Raw genomic sequence first — 15830 nt, forward strand, 5'->3', positions numbered from 1 at the left:
GTGCCCGCTCCCTCCTGCAGCAGCTGCCAGTGCTGCAGGATCGCCTGGCACGGCCCCGCCGCTCCTCCTCTCTGTACCCACCTGCCGCAGGCTTGGACTCCCCATCCTTTGGGAAGTGGCAGGATCCCCCCTTTCTCCCTGCGCAGGTGTATCCACTCCCTGCCAGCCTTGTCTCTCAGCAAGCAGAGCCAGGTGTAGAAAACATCCCAGTTTAATCAAAACCAAGGCAGCCTGCCTCAGGATGGTTCCTGAGGGAACAGTCCCCAGAGGCAGGCAGGCAGCTGTCCCAGTCCGGTTGCTCCTGGACAGAGCCAGGGCTGTTGAGCACAGGCAGGCGGAGGTGAGGAGATGCCATCAGGCAACACCAGAGCACCCAGCATGGCGTCCACTCAAATGTCAGGCACCTCTCTCCTTGCAAACAGAGATGCGGATCCCAGCAGGAGTCAGAAGACACTGGGATGAGGAGGGGGACTGCTCCCTCCTCCCCAGCTCTGAAGAGGCTGGGCAGCCCACAGAGGTATGCTAGAAGGCCAACTTCTTCATCAGCAGGTAAACGCGAGAATCCACCTCAAACCCGTGCAGGTTGTTTGCGTCTCCCTGCAGCCGCATGAGCAGGCCCCCGTAGGACACGTAGGCAGAGCTGAGGTGGGAGGAGAGGAGCAGTGAGAGCAGGGAATCCCATGGGAGACCCAAGCCGAGATCCCAGTGCCCCCCCCCCCCCCCCCCCCCCCAGGGCACTGTGTTCCCCCACTCTCGACAGGCACTCACAGGCGTGTGGCCGCCTCTGTGGAGGTCTCGTCCCCCTCAATCCGGTACACCTTGCCGTACATCACGTACTCAAACTGGTCTGCCCTGCAACAGCACAGTCTGAGGTCAGCAAGGAATCAAACCTGGCCATTCCCCCAGCTCAGTGTCCTCTGGGAGAAGGCACCTCACAGTCACAGAGTCAATTAGATTGGAAAAGATCTCTTAGATCATCGAGTCCAACCTATGACTGAATATCGCCTTGTCAACTAGACCATGGCACAAGTGCCACATCCAGTCCTTCCTTAAACAATTCCAGGGATAGTGACTCCACCGTCTCCCTGGGCAGCCCATTCCAATATTTAATCACCCTCTCTGTGAAGATTCCTCTTAGTATCCAACCTGAGACATTTAACCTCAGCACTTCACCTTCTCCCTCATCCACGCCCCCGTGGGTCCCAGCTGGGCCCCGTACCTGGACGGCCGGTCGTCTGTGGGGTTGTACTCGCCATCATCTAGGGTGCCGTCCTCATACAAGGTGCTGGCGATGACCAGGCGGAATTTGTCCCCTGTGAGGAGGCCAGAGGAGCAGTGAGAAGGTGAGAGCACAACCAGAGCAGCAGCAGACACAGCTAGAACTCAGGGTGGTGGCAAAGGGCCACCCTGGCAGGGGGTGCTAAACAAGCTCTGTCCCTGCTGCCAGTCCTCCAAGCAGGACTGTGGGGAACGTGTGAAAGGTCACGCTGGATCCTGTGTCTCCTTGTTCCCCACGTCATGGAGGAAACCAGAGCCACGAGGACACCACTGTTGGTGTTTTCAGGGGACATAACAAGATAGTCACTGGGCGAGTCCCAGAGGACTTGGCTGGACCCCAGGCAGGTACATGAGCCCCTGCAGTATCTGTTTCAGCCCTTCTGTGTTTCATCGAGGGAAATATTCTCTTTTCCACACATTTAGTGTATTTAGCTGCAGAAGTTAATTTCATGAGATCTCTCTTAAAGCCTGGTTACCACCAGCTGAGGCAGCTTCCCCAGACATCATCTGTGGGGAAAGCAACAGAGGTGAGCCCACATACACACAGGGAGATGAAGCAGAACGCACCTCAGCGTCAGTACACTGAGAGTGCCCTGAACTTCCTGTGACCTGGGGACAGCACAGGGGCCCAAGGAAGCCTGAGGCAGCTTATTCCTTGATCACAGCAATTCCTGGCTCCATCCTCTCGGACCTTGCCCACCCCAGCTGACACCGGCTGACCCGCCCTATGCTAGCAGCCCAATAGCTCACCGAGGTCCACGGGGTAGATCTGGATGTTCACGTCCAGAATGAGATCCATCTTGAAGGACTCGCTCTCGCAGTGCAGGCGCGACACTGGGAGAGCAGCAGAGTCAGGGACCAGGACAGATAAGATCCCCAAGGGCTGGGTGGGAACAGGGTCCCCTTCACAGCCCAGGCTGGCACCCGAACCGTTTTCGGATGGGTTTGGAGATGGATGCCAGAGCCTGACAACTGAAGGAGGTGCGCACAGGCAGGGAGGAGAACACGGTGGGGCGGGGAATGCAACGCACCGGGCCCGCGGGGGCGTGGGGGGACCAGCAGGCGAGCTGGGGAAGCCCCGTGGAAACGGGGCGCTCCGGGGGCTGGCAACACGCGGAGAGGCCAGCGCGGTGATGGGGCACAGGGGCCAGCGCCGGCGGCAGAGGCGGACGGGGGACTGGGAGAAGCGGGCCGGGGCCCAACTCACCGCGGTCGAACTTCTTGCCTTCTGGGTCGATGTCCTTCACGTCGAAGATATCCTCGAAGAGGATCCCAGCCATGGCGGCAGCTCCACTCCCGCTCCCGGCGCCGCTCCCACCCGGCGCACACTGATGACGTAACCGCACCGGCGCGGCGCGAGCGGCTCCGGAGCGGGCGGGGCCATTTCCCCGCCGGGACCGCCGGGGCGGGCGGGAGCGCGCGCGGCCCTCGTGCCCCCGGCCGCGCGGGGCCGGCAGGGGGCGCTGCGAGGCCGCGGATGGACCCGCGCGCCGCGGCCCCGCCCCCGGCACGGAGCGGGCACGGCAGCGCCCCCGCGCGGCAGGAACAGGCTGGCCCGGGAGGGGCCCGGGATGGCCCGGGAGGGGCCCGGCATGTCCCGGGAGGGGCCCGGCATGTCCCGCGGGGCTCTCGCAGCCCGCGTCCCACCCTCGCCGCATGGGACAGAGGGGCTTCACCCGAGCCCCCCGATCGCAGCTGGACATCGGTGTGATGAGCTGCGCGGACTCAGCCAGCGATGGAGCACGGGGCTGCAGCCCCCACCGGCTTCTTCCTCCTCGCTCACCAGCCATGGCGGGGAGGGACGTGTGACACCGTCCCCCGTGTCCTGCCGATGAACCGTGAGGGGAGCAGGGCGGTCTGGCACGGCCGGGAGCTGCTCGCGCGTTGGGCGCCGCGGGGTGCTCCATGCCTGGCATTTGGTCGGGAGCTGCCGGTGCGGGTTCAAGAGTTCAGCCCTGTTCCCGCCGTTCCCCAAATGCCACCACCGGCCTGCCTGAACCAATTCATGCCTGCCTCAGGAGAGACTTGGCAGTGGGGACCCTGCACCTCCTTTGGGCAGCGTGTGCCCGCCCAGATGTGGCACAGAGAGAGCTGGTGGAGCGGGCAGGTGTCCCGGGGTGATGGGGACTGGGGGCCGCGGGTGGCACGGCACTGTGTGTGCGTGACATGCCACCATCTCCCTGGGGACCACGAGGTCGTGAGCGCGGACATCTGTGAGATATGGCTCCCCGTGCGTGGCCCTTACGCCTGCAACGAGGTGGCTGCGTGGGGACATAGCCCATGTCCCCGGGAGCCAGACATCTCCAGGTCATGGTCCGAGATGGTAGCCAGACCCGAGGTGTCCCAGCATCCGCACCGGGAGGCCTGTCACAAGATGCTGCGGTACCCAGACCCACACAGGTGTGACCTCTCCATGGCACATCCCCTCCGTGGCGCGTCCCCTCCGTGGCGCGGTGCCAGCGCATCCTCACGCATGCCTGAGGCGCAGGCAGCGGAACGGGGCAGTGTGGTGACACGCAGCGGGGACACTGGCGTGAAGGGGGGTGCTGGTGCGAGGGGGCTGGTGGCCCGTCGGGGGGGCGTGGGCGGTTCACGGCAGGGTCACCCCGCGGCGGTGGCACTCAGCGGGGACAGTCTTAATGCGCTGGGACGGAACCTCGGCTCCTTCTAATCATCGCATGGACGGGTGACGCCCCCAAGCCCTGCAGCCCCCTCCCCACTCTGTCCGCCCTGGCTCGGGGAGGGCCAGAAACCTCCTCCCTGCCAGAATGTGGCCATAGACAGGCACCCCTGAGGCGCAAGGTGAGGGGTGTGGACCCCTCCTCAGAGCTGCTGTGCCCTCCTGGCATCCTGCACACCGCGTGCTGCTGCCCGCTTGTTTGGGGTGCAGGACTGGGCTGTTGGGGACCTGGACACCCCTGCGTGAGGGGCTGTGGGGGACACCCGGGGCTGTGCAGGTTGCCAGGGGGTGGCAGCAACACACCGAACATGGCAGGACACCCCCAGGGTGTGCCGGAGCGGAGGGAGTCCTACCACAGCCAGGCTCACCAGTATGACCAGTTGCCCTTTCCAGAATCCTCAGGGCGCCGTCCTGGAGGGACGTGACCTGCCTGGCGGGGACCAGCCGGTCAGGGTAGGGTAGTGTGGGGGCCAGGGCTGTTTTTCGGGGAGGGGTCCATGTGCCAGCCCCCCTGTACTCAGAGGTACCCCTTGGGATCCTGATGTGATTGAGGCTGGAGGGCCGTGGCACAGCTGTGCCTCCTGCTTGGATGCTCTCAGGGCCACTGCGGGGTGACACAAAGGGCTAATCCCACCTGGCTGTCCCTGTCTGCCCCTGCTGAGACCTGGCACACTCGGTACAGGCCACCAGGCAGCTGGTGCTGTGCTCACCAGCCGGCGAGGCAGCCCCCAGGAGTGCTGCTGCCCAGCGACCCTGCCAGCCGGCACTGCCATCTGCCTCCCTGCCCTTGCGGGACAGGGCACACCTGGGCCCCGACCCTGGGCAGGGTCATGGGCATGCAGCCACCTGCAGGGCCAGATGGGGAAGGCAGGGTGGATTTCCAGATGCCCCCCAGATGCCACAGGATCAGGGTGGCAGCAGGAGACTGGCGCAGTCCTGAGCCTCCTGGGCACTGGCTGTGTAGCAGGACCATGGTGCCAAGACCCGTCCTTGTCCCTAAGCCCACTCCTTGGCCCCTTGCCCACGCAACCCTTGGGGCAGGATTGGCCGGGGGGGTTGCTGGCCCTGGTGTAAATCTGGCCAGGGTTGGCAGAGGATGGGGTACCCTGCTTTTCCCTGCGCTCCATGCCCATCTGCCCTGGCTGTGCCGTGTGCCGGCTGCTTCGCTGACCCTGTGCCATGTGCCGTGCCATGCCATGCCATGCTGTGCCACAGAAGTGTGGGTGGCCAGAGGGACTTGCACTCGGCTAACGCCAGCCCTGTGCAGCCGGGGCTGAACAGATGGTCCTGGTGCAGGTGCTGGTGGGTGCTGGGGGGGCAGCACTGCCTTCGCTGCCGTTGCCCAGGGAGTGCCCGTTTGCCAGCCAGGTGCCTGGTGTCGCCTCCTTATCTGGGATTAAACAAACTCTCCTCAGATCCGGTGCCAGCTGCTGCCCCTGTGCCCGTGGGACTAGCCCTTCCCTACCCCCTGCCCCCCATGCCTGCTGCCCTTCTCCCATGCTGGGAAGTCCATGTGTCCCCTGGGGTGAAGAACTCCTCAAGTACTGGACCCAAGCTCCCCTTGCTCTGGTTGTGCAGGAGCCCCCGGGCAGGCAGCAGCTCCAAAGCAGGGCACAGAGTGGGACCATCTCTGCCCCTGCTTGGGGCACCCCCAAACCAAAATGGAACCTACACCCCAGTCAGGGAGCTGTCCGTGCCCCAGTGTGATGGATCCTGGCAGCACCAGTGCCTGTGGTGCCAGGCTCCCCAAAGCAGGGGTACAGCCCCCCTCCTTCGTTAGCCGCTTGTCTGTTATCTCCTGCTGATAAATTATACAACACAAGCGCCTTTTGAAAGGCAGCCAGGCCTCCATCCGGTGGGGCGGCCTTTGGGGGCCCCACATCAGCCATCGTGGGCTGCCGCCAGCTGCTTTTGCTGGGAGGGGGACAGGAACAGGGTTTTGGGCACTGCCCTGGTGTCGGGGTGCTGGGGATGGGCTCCTGGGCTGCAATATGGACCTGAAGGCGAGGCAGAAGAGCAGTGGGGTTGGGAAACCTGCCTGCACCCTGTGCCCATACTGCTGCTTGCAGTCTGCTTGCACACCTGCCTGTGCCCTGGCCTGGACCCCTTGCTCCCATGCCCATATCCTGCTGCCCAGTTTGGGGTGTGGGGCTGGTGGCCGGTACTTCAGAGGCAGCGGCGATCCCTGTTATCCACCGGCACAAAGGAACCAAAAGGCCGCCACCGTTACGGAAGCAAACAAGGGCAGGGTGAGGCTGGGAAGGTGGGCAACGGCCAGCACCTGCTGGCACCTGCCATGGTGGCATCCCTGCCCATCCCAGTGGGGCAAGGAGCAGGGTGGCACTGTCCCCACGCCAAGGAATGGGGGTCCCCCCATGCACCCCGGTGTCAGGGAGCCAAGGCCATGTGGGCTGCCCAGAGCAGTGCTGCCAGCCCATGTTGTGCACTCCCGAGCTCTCCCACCAGCTCCGCGGATGCCCCCATGGGGTGCAGCAATGTGGCCTCCGGGTGCCTATCCCTGCACCCTGCTGGGCCAGTCCCCACCTGGGCTGGGGGTCGGGCAGGAAGAGATGAAGCCGAAATTAAGCTGTTAATGAGCCTGTCTGTCACCAGGCCACCAATTACCCGGGCTGGGAATGAGGAGATGATGGAGCGTGACTGGGGGAGGGGAGCAGGATGTCGGGGTCTCCAGCATGGAGGCAACTGGGGGGTGTCACCATCTCTCCACAACTTCCTAATCACCATCAGGCACATCCTGTGGGGTGGGGGACAGAAGGGACCGGGGGTGACCAGGCTACAACCGTACCAGAAGCCCCAACGGATCTGGGAAGAGATTAGAACTTTCTTTCTCCTCACTGAGGTCCTAAGTGAAAAAAAGGGCTTCTGAGGAATTCAACCCCAACCACTGCCCCTGACTAGTGCAGGGGGTGACACCAGTGTCATGAGCTGGCTGTTCTCTGCAGTCAGAGCTTAAAGGGGGCCATGCTTACAGGAAGCAGAGCCAGTGACGGTACCCCAGTGATACTCACAGACCCTCTGGCTGCTCCTGGCCCCTGGGAAGGGGTACAACAAAGAAGGGGACTTATACCACCCCCCTCCTACTTCACCCTGCTCAAGTCTGCTGTGGAGCATGGCAGAGGCCCCTGTCTCTGTCCCTGTCCCAGCTGGGATGGGCCAGGGAGGCCGAATTCCTCCAAGCTGATGCTGATGTCAGTTTTTCCGCAGCACCTCTCAGAGCAGGGCCGGGTGCCTGTCCATGCTGGCAGAGGGACAGGCCATCTCCCCAGCTGTCATCACACCCGCCTGTCCCCGTGATGGCCCTTAGCGGCACCCAGCCCCAGGAGGGACCTGGGGGCTGCTGGAGCCTCGTCTGGGAGCCTGCAGGAGCGAGTTCCTGTTCCTTCATGATGGAAGGGGCTCCATGCTGGACACTGGCAGTGTCTGGCAGCTGCCTGCCATGCCCCTGCCAGACCCACCGAGCTGGAGGGTGGGCTGGGATAAAAGCTGTGGGATTTTGCTGGGCTTGGAATTAACTTAACGGCTTTGGAAGACAAACAGATTAGGGAGATGCAGGGATCGGGGTGAGGATCAGCTAAATTGGAAACAGAGGCGGGCGGCAGCATCCTGCCCAAGGCCAACTGCCCCTGCCCAAACCCACACCCCAGCCCCATCCCTGCAGCCCAGGGTGCCTCCATGGGGTCCTCACAGTCCCCTCCCACGACCAAGCTGATGGTGGGGCTGGTTGGGGCTGGCTCTTTCTTCCAGTCTGGGTCTTGGCCGCACATCAGCAGCCTCTGGGCACTGCTACCTTCCCCTTCCCTTTCCCTGCCTGTCCCCTTCCGGCTCTGGGAGTCCCCTCTCCCTGCCTTCCCTTTCCCCTGCATCCCCATGCATCCCAGCCATGTCCCCTCACACCTCTCCTCACATGCCATGAAGCCACAGTTCCGAAATAAGTGGTCCCAAAATAAGCTTCCTCCTTGGACTCCATAAATCTCAGCAAAGCACTGAGTCATGGGGTCATTCCTGCAGTCCCCTTTGCTGGCAGGGTGCCCTGCCCCATCCCCATGCGTTCCCCCTGGCACCCCAGGAGGGTTTGGGGTTGCGTTGCTACCCCGATAGTATCAGGTCCTGGGGGCAGCCCCACTCACTGGATATCAGATCACTGGTAATGAACAACATCTGGGCATGGGGGCTGGGGACAGAGGGAATGGAGGGGACAACCCTGTCCCCTTCAGCAGCCAGGCACATCTCTGGGTCACTGGGCAGCATCAGACCAACAGGCTTCACTGCCCTTTTTAGGGTGACACCGCCATGGCAGGACCCCCAGTGCTGTTCGTGACCCGAGCCTGGCAGCTCTCAGCCAGGTTTTGATGGTGCAGTGGGGAGAGAGTGCCTGGCCTGGGGGTCCCTGAGGAGGAGGGGGCCGTGGCAAGGAAGGCTGGGTGCGGGGACAGCCTCCTGCTGCCGTGGCCCCCCCGGCGGCCCCGTCCCCCTCCCGCCCCCGCTTCCTGCGCAGGCGGCCCGGGGAGGCGATGAAAGCAGCCCCAGCAGATGTTTCTGGCTTGTTTTCATCTCATTAACTGTTTCCTCTTTTATTATGGGATAAATTATTAATTGTTCAGTGCGAGGAAGAAAGGAAAGAGAAATCCTGACGGAGAACCCGCAGGCTCTGGGGAGGGTAGTGGGCAGGAGTTGGCACAGCCTGGGGCAAGCGGAAGGCAGGGGGGATTTGGGATCTCTAGGGTGGAGGCAGCCCCTTGCAGTGCCACCAACCCCCAGGTGTCCTCCCAAAAAAGGGGGGCAATGTGGGATGCAGGAGGTGCTCTGGGAGTGGGGCAGGGGTTGCTGCTGGCACCTGGCCTCTGTCAGCAGAGGGAAAGTAACCCAGACAGACAGGGCAACAGGACAGACTGCCCACCTGGGACCCAGACATCTGGGCACCAGACACCAAGCCTCCTGCCCGGAGACCCCCGACCTCTACTCCACGCCCTCTCTGTCCCCCATGATCTGAGAATGGACACACTCACTGCATCTCCTGGCCAAGGAATGGGGCTCAGCCCCAGCCCTGTCACCCCCGGCCCCCCCAGCTCCCCAGTCCCTGCCCCCCTGAAATATTCATGGCCTGCAATGACGAGCTAATTTAATTGCCCTGATGAGAAGCTGAATAATTTACGTTCTTTTCGAGCAGAGTCAGGAGACATCATTAGCAGCTGATCTGGGAGCAGGGAGGGGAAGCGGCCGAGCCCCGACCCTGCTGCTTGGGGACACCAGGTGGGCAGTGGGGACCCAAAAGCTTTCCCATCCTGGAACCCCCATGGCTGGGCAGTATGTGTTGAGGTCTGAAGTACCAAACCTTCCTGACCATCCTATGAACCCCCAGCCCTGTGGGGTGGGAAAGTGACCCCTGCCCAGCGTGTTTTGTGGCTTCCATGGTCCTGGGGTCCTGGTGGGCCCTGAGACACAGCTTTCCTCCATTCTGCAGCCTTGACAATGTTTAAGGCAGTTGTGATCTTTAAGTCTCTTACACATCCCCATCATTGCCGCTTTGGTTCACGGCCAGCAGGGATGGCTGGGATGAAATATGGCTGGGAGAAGGGCCCAGCACGCTCGGGATTCCTGAGATAAGGGGGACAGGCGGGACAGGGACCTTTATTTACATTTTTTCTTAGAAATTTCAGCCTCTCTCTGGTGAGACCCCATCCGGCTGCCATGAAGATAAGAGGGGCTTGCAGGGGGGCTGCTGGGGCCAGGATGCCTTTCAGGGGGCTTATTACCCCCCCAAGCCCAATTTGTGCCCCAGTCTGTCTACCCTGTGTGAGTGGGGGGCACAGAAGAGCACCAAGGCAGGGCTCAGGACTGGCTCCCTCCCCATCAAAATCCATTTTTCTTCCTCTCCACTGGTATGATAGGGATCTGGGGGGTCTGATCCACCACATCCCCTCACTCCCAAGGTGCCAAGGGGGAAGCCTGGCTGGGCCCCACCTTGGTGAGGAAGGCACAGCCCAGGATAAATGCTGTTGTGATGGCCATGCCAGGAAATTTCAGGCCAGAGGCCACAGCAAGGGCTGCAGCCGGCTGCCCGATAACCCCTGGATTTCCTCCCGGCACTGTCCAGTGTCCGGCTGGTGAGGAGGGATGTGGTGTGGGGGCTGCCCAGCAGCAGCACCTTGTACCCCAGCAGGAACAGCCCCAGCTGGCCCTTGGCCCTGGGGGACCCAGCAGAGGGGTCTGGTGCTCTCCAGGCTGCTCCCCTTGCAGCACTGGGAGCATCACTGTCCCGGGGAAGGACGGGTGAGGGAGAGGAGTTGCTGTGACCTGCAGGTGCCTCCTGCACCTGAAGCCCTGAGGGTCCTGTTCCTGTGGCACTCACAGGGTCAGCTGGGGAGTCTCCCTGGGAGGTCCAGCATGGCTGGGGTGGGGGACAGAGCTAGGACCACTGCAGCCACTCCAACTGGCAGAGCCGGCTGGATGGGGGCACAGGGGTATTGCACACCCAGGTGTGCAGCCACAGGTGCACCTTTGCACACACACTCCCACACACAGAGACACACACAGACACACAGACACACACAGACACACAGACACACAGACACACACACACTCTCACAGACAGACACAGACACACTTACACAGACACTCACAGACACTCACACAGACACACACAGACACAGACACACACACACACACACACACAGACACACAGACACACACATACAGACACACACACAGACACACACAGACACACAGACACACAGACACACACACTCTCACAGACAGACACAGACACACACAGACACTCACACAGACACTCACACACAGACACTCACACAGACACACACAGACACAGACACACACACACACAGACACACACAGACACACAGACACACACATACAGACACACACACAGACACACAGACACACACAGACACACAGACACACACACACTCTCACAGAGACACAGACACACACAGACACTCACACAGACACTCACACACAGACACTCACACAGACACACACAGACACACACACAGACACTCACACACACACACAGACACACACAGACACACAGACACACACACAGACACACAGACACACAGACACACAGACACACACACTCTCACAGACAGACACAGACACACACAGACACTCACACAGACACTCACACACAGACACTCACACACAGACACACACATGACTACACACAGCACTGATGTCCCACGCACGGACAGACACGGGCACCTCCTCCTCCCCCCGGCACTCAGACACGCATGGACAAGCTCCCAGGTGTGCACAGACCTCCACGTGTGCAAACAGCAGCACATGGACACCGAGGCACACCAGCACATCCAGATATGCACATCAGAGATGTGTGGGCGTGCATGCAAGGGCACCCGTGCACGTGCATGCACACCCCCAAATCCACATGCACACATGCACACCCTGTACAGCCACACCCATGCCCATACACAGGTGGTCCCTGTGCACATGCACCCCCCAAAAACGCACACTTGTGAGCACACACAAGCTCACACACACAGACACAGCCGCTCGCTTCTGCCCGTGTGTGTTGTGCCTGCCTGGGGTGCCGGCGGGTGCTCCCCATGCAGCCGCTGCCCGCCGGCCGCTCTCTGGAGTCTGAGATCGAGGAGGAATTTTAAATGTATTGACCCCTGACCCGTCCCTGCCTGCGAGGGGAAGCCAGACCCCGAGCTGCCCCCAGCAGGATGGGGATGGGGGTGCTGCAGGGGATGGTGAGCCCTCAAGCTCATGGAAGGCAAGGGGGGCACCCTGTCTTACTCCCCATTTTTCTGCACCCTGTGTGCCCCCCACCTTGGGGAGTGCCAAGAAGGATCACTCCAAAACCTTGCTCTCTGGAGCACTCATGGCTTGGGGATGCCACAGCTGTGTCCCCCACACCAGGAGGCTTCTGTGGGAGCGGAATGCCCCTGCCATGCCCTCTGCAAAGGGTCCCAGGCCCCCTACCCCGCTCCTGCCTGGCTCTCAGCATCCCTGCATCCCGCGGAGGGGTTGCGGTGATGGCAGTGTAATTAAAAACGCAATTAAGCGCTGCCACTTAGCAGAAAAGTCATACAGTTTGGGGATAATTATCTGACAATATAACAAGTTGCCCAACATTAATCAGCCACTGATCTGCTCCGGCAGCTGTGCTCCCAGCTCCGGACGCTGTCTTAATGGCATCCTTCAGGAGACAGCAATAAATCAGGCCCTTATGGGGGCCCTGGGGGCAGCACACTGTCCCCTGCCTGCTCCCTGCCCGCATTTGGGGGCTTCAGGGGTGCCAAAGCAACATCTTTCCCACCCAGCCCCGCGGTACTTTGTTCCTGCCTGAGGGTGCTGAGAGATACCCAAGGCGGCGGGGCAGGTCCCACGGGATCAGCCCTCACCCTAAGCAGAAGAGATGGTGGGGCACCCTTGAAGGGACACCTCTTGGTGGGAATGGCTGTGCCTGGGGGAGATGCCCCAGGCTGGGAGGTGCCCATTCTTCTCTTTCGAGGGGCAGCCAGAACTCCCTGCCCTCTCCAGGGACGGCAAAGGGACCCTGGATAGTTGGGGGACAAGAAGCAAAAGGGGACATGCCGGCTGCCAATCCCATCAGTGATGTGGGATTTTAAGAAGTATTTATGGCTTGTATTTGTCAGTTAATGAAGCCTTTGCTCGGTAACAATATTAACTTTGAAGCAGAGGTGGGTCCTGTGGCTGCAGAACCCCAGCATGGCCCAGGGACCGTCTTCATGCCAGGTCAGACCCATACATTTCCCCATCCTAGCTGCCCTCCCACTGCTGTTCCCTGTCTTGGATGCTGAGGGGTCCCATGCCACAGGGACCCCTTGGTGCCGTATCTCCCTGACCTGGAGATGAGTTCTTTTGTCGCCCTTCCCTAAATTTATCCCCGTAGCCAATGTTTTGGCACAACTCGCTTGCAGCGTGTTCCTCCCATGCTTCTTTGCCGGAGTTCCGAGCTCTGGCCGTCCATGTCTCCATCTCTGTCCCAGCCTGCCTGTTCCGGAGGGGGAAGCACAGCCCTGTACAGCTCTGACTTCTAGGGACACAAGATAAAAGCAGAGCTCGTCGCCTTTGTTCGAACTCCGGCCGGCGTGGGCTGGGGAGGGGGAACCGCCAGAAAGAAACCAGCAGCTTAACACATTCACTTCGCCCCTAATTTGCCGGTTCTGCCACAAAATCCCATTACAAAGGGCTTAGAACTGCGCCCAGGAAGAGGTCACCACCGGGGGCCCCCGAGGAGATTTTCCGGCCACAAAAAGCGCGAGAAAAGAGCAACCCCATCTCCCTTGGGCACTCCCGGGCACGGTGAGGGATGGGCACTGTGTCCCGGGGTCCCCTGTCCCTGCCCTTCTCTTCCACCCTGCACCTGGCAGCAGGGGAGAGCAGTTGCAGAGGCGCAGCTGGGTCAATTCACCTTTATGACTCCAGAACCAAATAAAATGCGGATTGGCATTGATCTGCAGGTGTTGAGTAGGGCCATAAAACACCGGTTCCAGCAAACGGGCACTGCCGGAGAACCAGCTGCACTGGGCTGGGTCCCTGGCATCTGTTGGGGGATGTGGCTGTGGTGGCGATGGGGTGACCCCTCAACTGGGTGTGCAGGGAGGATGCTGGGAGCTGTGGGGAGCCCAGAGCTTCTCGTGGTATCCCTGTGCCATGGGGTCTGGCTCTGCTGGGCTGGATGGAGCTGCCTGCCTGCTGCGGGCACTCTGCTCAGCTGGGGTGGAGGGATTTGGGGGACCTTGCGGGTAGGGGGTGTGCATGGGGGTTTGAAAACGGCAGAGTGGGCACACATAGCTGGGAGCTGGCCACAGGTGGGTGGGCAGGTGTGCACCAGTGGGTGCGGGTGTGCAGGTGGGAAGCACACACACACACCTGATGGTGGCAGCCCGTGCACAGGTGGACACACCCCTGTGCGGGTGCGTGCAGACCCTCAGTGGGACAAGGACAGAGCAGCTCAGCAGCTACCGCGTGGGGTAGTGGCACACACAACAGCTCAGCACACCGGGATGGGGGCATGAACCCCCGGGATGGGGACAGTGCAGGGCTGGGGCACAGCTGTGCGCTTGGCACTGCAGCTGCAGGCTCGGGCACGCTGGTGGAGCAGGGAGCGAGGCCTGTCGGCACTGAAAGGAACGAGGCGAGCGCCCGGGCGGGATGGAAATGAGCCCCCGGGGGTCCGCACAGCACAAAGGCGCCCGCTGGGGTGGGCCGAGACCTTCCCAGCCCCTCGCCACAATGTTTGCAAATACCAAAGGCCACTTATGGCGGGGCCGCCAGCGGGGAGGGCGAGGGGGGCTCCCAGCATCCCCCTGTGGCTGGGGGCTCCTCGAGCTCCGCAGTGCCCCGTGGATACCCCGTGGCACCCCAGATGGTGGGGCGAGGTGGGCAGGGGCTGCCCGTTGCCTTTGTCGGTGTCTCGGTGCTGGAGCCAGGGGAGCAGGGAGTGCTGGGGAGGAATGTCCCCGCTCAATGCCCACCATGCTGGGGCTGACAGCCCTGAAATCGGGTTGTCACATCCCGTCTGGGCAGCCCTTCACCTCCATTTGTGGGGGCTTGTTCGGCTCCCGCCTCATTCAGCCAACACAAACAGCACTTAACCCTCTGGCTCCCGCCGGCCCCGGGCGGGGACTGCCGGCCCCAAGCAGAGCACTGGGCACCGGGATGTGCCGCTGCCATCCTGCCGCAGCATCCGAAGGGATGATGTGAGATACCCCATGGAGCCAGGTTCTTTGGAAGTTTAGGGTCCCCAGGATCCCACACACTCACCTCAGAGCCCCCAACAGACAGCCTGAGCCAGGACTTGCTGCCTGTCCCAGGACTGGGGGGTTCACGCCAACCCCTCTGACACCGCCGCCTCCCTCCAGCCCCCACGACCACCCTGAGACCCCTTCCCACCCCCCCGCGGGGACACCCACCCCGCAGCAGCCCTGGCTGCCAATGAAAGCGGGAGCAGGAGCCTTTCCTTTGACACAATTAAGCAGCCTGGGGTCCCAGCGCCTCGGCTCGCTGCAGTGTGTTAAATTAATGTAGCAGAAAAAATCATTATGCGGGGACACAGATGGAAGTGACCAAGCAGAAAATGCGATGTGCAGCGGCAGAGGACCCCTCTTACCCGTGTAAACACCACGGGGAAGAACAGGTTTCCCAGCTTCCAGGCGAGGAGGTGACCACAGCCTGCTGGGGTGTTTCCTCCCCACATTGCCACCGGGGCAAGTCCCGGATGGAGCCGGACATGGGGTCCCATGGGCAGGTGCGGACACCCCCCTGGGCAGTGGCTACCCCAGGTTTGGGAGGGCCGGCCAGCGAGCCGGGCAGTGCGTGTGGCCGGGCCTCTGCTCACAATTACCATGTCATTATGTGCCGGCACAGCCGTGGCTAACGGAGCAGAAAAGCGGCCCCTGCCTAGCACCCGTGGGGAACGGGGTGAGGGGCCCCCAGGGAGCACCCAGCTACATGTGTACCTGTACCCATACATGCACCCAGCACATGTCCCCATGGGTGGGAGCTTATTCCCCAAGGACCACCCCCCAGGAGACCTCCCCCTGGGGGCACGCCCCAGTCTCGCCTGCCTTCGTAGCCCCAAGGGACCTGCACTCACCCTGGGGACTCTCTCAGTCCCCAAGGGAGCTGCCCTGGAGCGGGCTTCTGCTCCCCAGGGAGGTAAGCTCAGGGCAGACACGGTCCTGGGGCTCACCTCAGCAAACACTGAGGGCTGCAGGGCTGCTCCCACAGACCTTGCAGATCAGTAACCCCAAACACTGGGCAAAGGGTCCCCACTCCAGGACCAAGCATGGGGCACAGCAGGACGCAGAGGGAATGGAGGGGTGCTGAGCATGTGGGAAAC

At 61.9% G+C, this 15830-nt stretch overlaps 1 protein-coding gene across 2 annotated transcripts; it reads right to left on the reverse strand.

Annotated features, from left to right (window-relative positions):
• Positions 1–195: 195 nt before the first annotated feature.
• POLR2H (RNA polymerase II, I and III subunit H) lies at positions 196–2626 on the reverse strand. Of its 2 annotated transcripts, XM_048314958.1 has the most exons (5): positions 2486–2618; positions 2029–2112; positions 1220–1313; positions 769–852; positions 196–640 (listed from the first exon to the last, which is right to left on the reverse strand). In XM_048314958.1, the coding sequence occupies exons 1-5, from the start codon at positions 2556–2558 to the stop codon at positions 523–525; spliced, it is 453 nt and encodes a 150-aa protein (XP_048170915.1). In that variant the 5' UTR covers positions 2559–2618; the 3' UTR covers positions 196–522. The 2 variants fall into 2 exon arrangements, with proteins under 2 accessions (XP_048170915.1, XP_048170916.1); XM_048314959.1 differs by lacking the exons at positions 769–852; positions 1220–1313 and having other exon boundaries at positions 543–640; positions 2486–2626.
• Positions 2627–15830: the final 13204 nt, after the last annotated feature.

The sequence above is a fragment of the Corvus hawaiiensis genome, chromosome 10, assembly GCF_020740725.1.
Source record: "Corvus hawaiiensis isolate bCorHaw1 chromosome 10, bCorHaw1.pri.cur, whole genome shotgun sequence".
Classification (NCBI taxonomy): Eukaryota; Metazoa; Chordata; class Aves; order Passeriformes; family Corvidae; genus Corvus; species Corvus hawaiiensis.